Source organism: Etheostoma spectabile, chromosome 20, assembly GCF_008692095.1.
Source record: "Etheostoma spectabile isolate EspeVRDwgs_2016 chromosome 20, UIUC_Espe_1.0, whole genome shotgun sequence".
Classification (NCBI taxonomy): Eukaryota; Metazoa; Chordata; class Actinopteri; order Perciformes; family Percidae; genus Etheostoma; species Etheostoma spectabile.
In genome coordinates this window covers 12588474-12591311 of record NC_045752.1, presented here as the reverse complement: position 1 = coordinate 12591311, position 2838 = coordinate 12588474, and the positions used below count along the sequence as shown (strand labels likewise).

At 41.4% G+C, this 2838-nt stretch overlaps 2 protein-coding genes across 6 annotated transcripts in view; both read left to right on the top strand.

Moving 5' to 3' along the window:
- LOC116670158 (sodium-dependent lysophosphatidylcholine symporter 1-B) overlaps positions 1–2838 on the top strand; it is a 223924-nt gene that overhangs the window by 133194 nt on the left and 87892 nt on the right. The gene's annotated exons all lie outside the window — the stretch shown is intronic.
- LOC116670159 (probable palmitoyltransferase ZDHHC14) overlaps positions 1–2838 on the top strand; it is a 47134-nt gene that overhangs the window by 35949 nt on the left and 8347 nt on the right. For all 5 annotated transcript variants that reach the window (XM_032500547.1, XM_032500544.1, XM_032500548.1 and 2 more), the window contains exons 7-8: positions 1707–1809; positions 2582–2691. In XM_032500547.1, the coding sequence (XP_032356438.1) occupies positions 1707–1809; positions 2582–2691 (213 nt within the window). The remainder of the gene's footprint in view (positions 1–1706; positions 1810–2581; positions 2692–2838) is intronic.

Sequence of the window (2838 nt, the reverse complement as noted above, 5' to 3'; positions counted from 1 at the left end):
CCCCTTTATGGCTGAGATAACTGTTTCTAAGCCGAAGAAATGTGTGCCAAGCCAAGCTGATAACGGCTTGTGGTCCTACGGGACTTTAATAAAGGGGAAGTGCAGTCGATAGTATCGTAGCAGTCCTTTGTACTAGGTAAATGATGACACGTTTTGTCCTTGCTAAGGAGGAAGAGATTGGGAAGAGAGAAAACAAAGGGATATAAAGAGAGAGAGACAAGGGGAGAATGAGGGCATTTAGTTGAGGGCATGACAGTTTGACAGACTGTCTTTGAGTATGTAATATTATACTGACCTACCAATATAATGTTTTTTTTATAGAGGCTTAAGGATTCTTCTTGGACAGTGGCTGTGTTTTTGTGCTTTATGTAGAGCAGAGAAAATTAGCAGTGTCTTGCAGTCCCAGCCAAATGAACTGGTAACCAGGAACTAGTGGTGACCCTGAATAGTCGAATATGTTATGCTTTGATCCAAGAAACCTGATTTGACTGCCAATCTCAGTCAAATTTTTGCAGAGGTGTTATGAAACGAGGATAATGCCATTTTGGCTACATGGGGGTGCTCGATGTCGGATTTTAGCTACCTGTTTTCTTCCAAAAGTTAATATAAAGAATATTATGATATAAATATCAACATATAAATCCAACCGCCCCAATGAAAGATTTTAGTTCCGTAGTCGATGGAGGAGCATCTTGGCGCCAGGGATTTACACCTTTAACTGAAAATGTCTGGGAAAAGAAACTCTAAAGTATGTTTGCACTTTAAAAAAAGTTGTGTGCCACCGCCCGATACAAGAGCACAGCAGTGATCCAGCGCGCCGTCTGCCTGACAGTTACCAAATCCTGCACTCTAGACCAGATGTAGGCAACAAGGCAGCAATTGCATTTGTGGCAGAAAAACATGACAAGAGGACTGTAAAAGTATAGAGCATGTGTTGCAGGAATTTGCTTGATTATGTCTGTGTCCTAATCGTTTGCATGTTTTCATACAAAAAAGCTTTATACCCAACCTTATCACAGCTGAATAATTAATCACTGTAGCCCACCCCCCCCCCCCCCCCACCCCCATCACTCCTACTAGAAACTATTGGCAAAGGCAGGACAACCCTAGTTATAGGTCAATTTGCTAGCTATTAGAACTTGTACCATATTTTGTCCTCTCTCTCTCTCTCCTCTCTCTCTCCTCCTCTCTCTCTCTCTCTCCTCCTCTCTCTCTCTCTCCTCTCTTCTCTCTCTCTCTCTCTCTCTCCTCGCCTCGTCCCCCCCCCCCCCTTCTCTCCCTCTCCCCTCTACCATCTCTACTCCATTCCCTCTCCTCGCCCATCTCATCCGATCTTCTCCTCCACTCTTGCGACCTCCTCCTCTCCCCCTCCCTCAACTTACTCGCTCACTCCTCTCCATCCATCTTCCCCTTTTCTCCCCTCCTCTCATCCGTCCCCTCTCCCCGGTCTCCTCTGCTCCCTCCTCCAAAAAAAAAAGAACCTCATCCATAAAACAAACAAAACCTCCCCTCTCCTCCCAATCTCTCCGGCTCCCCTCTCCTCCCTCTTCTCTCTCTCCCTCCCTCTCTCTCTCTCTCTCTCTCTCTGTTTGGGGGCTTTCACATATATGATATGTTAAAATATTCATATTGTCTGTTGCTGTAGTTTTTATTTAATCCATTCTTACATTTAGTGAAACAATTATTCCTTGACTTAATTGTGTCACTGTGCTGGAGGTGGTGGTGTGTTTCTTCTCTGTGTGGTCCATAGTGGGCCTCTCAGGCTTCCATACCTACCTGATCAGCTCCAACCAGACCACCAATGAAGATGTGAGTATGAATAGACACCAGACATCATGCTACATACTGTTTCTTAAAATACCAACTACAAGATAAAGAGACCCCCTAAGTAAAGCATGGAACATTGCTATAAGTGATGGGATTTTTCTAAATCTGCTACACACTATCTTTGTGGATTTGGTTATAGTTAATCATTTGAAAAATGTGATCTAGTAACAGTAGCGATAATGTTCTTTGTTAGTCACAATTGTTTTTAGGGGTGGTATTTTTAAAGCTGCAATTACATGACTTTTCTTAAAACATTGTGCAAAATGAGAAAAAAAATGATAAATGTTTTCACAAATGATTAACCTTTTCTATGGACTTCACGAAAAACATTTTTTCCAACGGTTTTATATGGAGCTAGAACAGTGACAGTAACCTGTGGTATTGAAAAGAAAATTTGGCATTGAAACAACAAATATTGGCACAGAAAAATGTTGAACTGATATATAAAACACAAACATCAAAAAGTAATAGTCTCACAATCCTATTATATTATTTTACTTTGACATTTGTTTGCATTATGATGGGTTTTTCAGTGTCAGTCTACATTTTCTCTTCATGCCTGTGTCTAGTTTTACAAGTAATCCCAAGGTAGTTCTTGTGTTTATATTATTTGTCTAACAACAAGCTTGTTAGACACATGTTTAGTCCTAGACTAGACCACAATACCCAAACATAATCCCTGTGTTCCACACAGTCTTGTTTTGTCTTCCAGTGACACTTGAGATATTTATCTATGTTGTGCGGTCTCTTCCAGATAAAAGGTTCATGGTCTTCTAAAAGAGGGAAAGACAACTATAACCCCTACAGCCATGGCAATATATTCACTAACTGCTGTGCAGCACTGTGTGGACCCCTGCCACCAAGGTATGACGTGTGTGAATGTATTTTTATGAGGTAATTTATGCATTCCCAGATGTCCATATGCCATACAAGTGATGTCATTCACTGCTCTGAGTGAACCCAATCAGTCATTTTTCATCTTCACTGTAATAGGTCATAGCCCCTGTTACC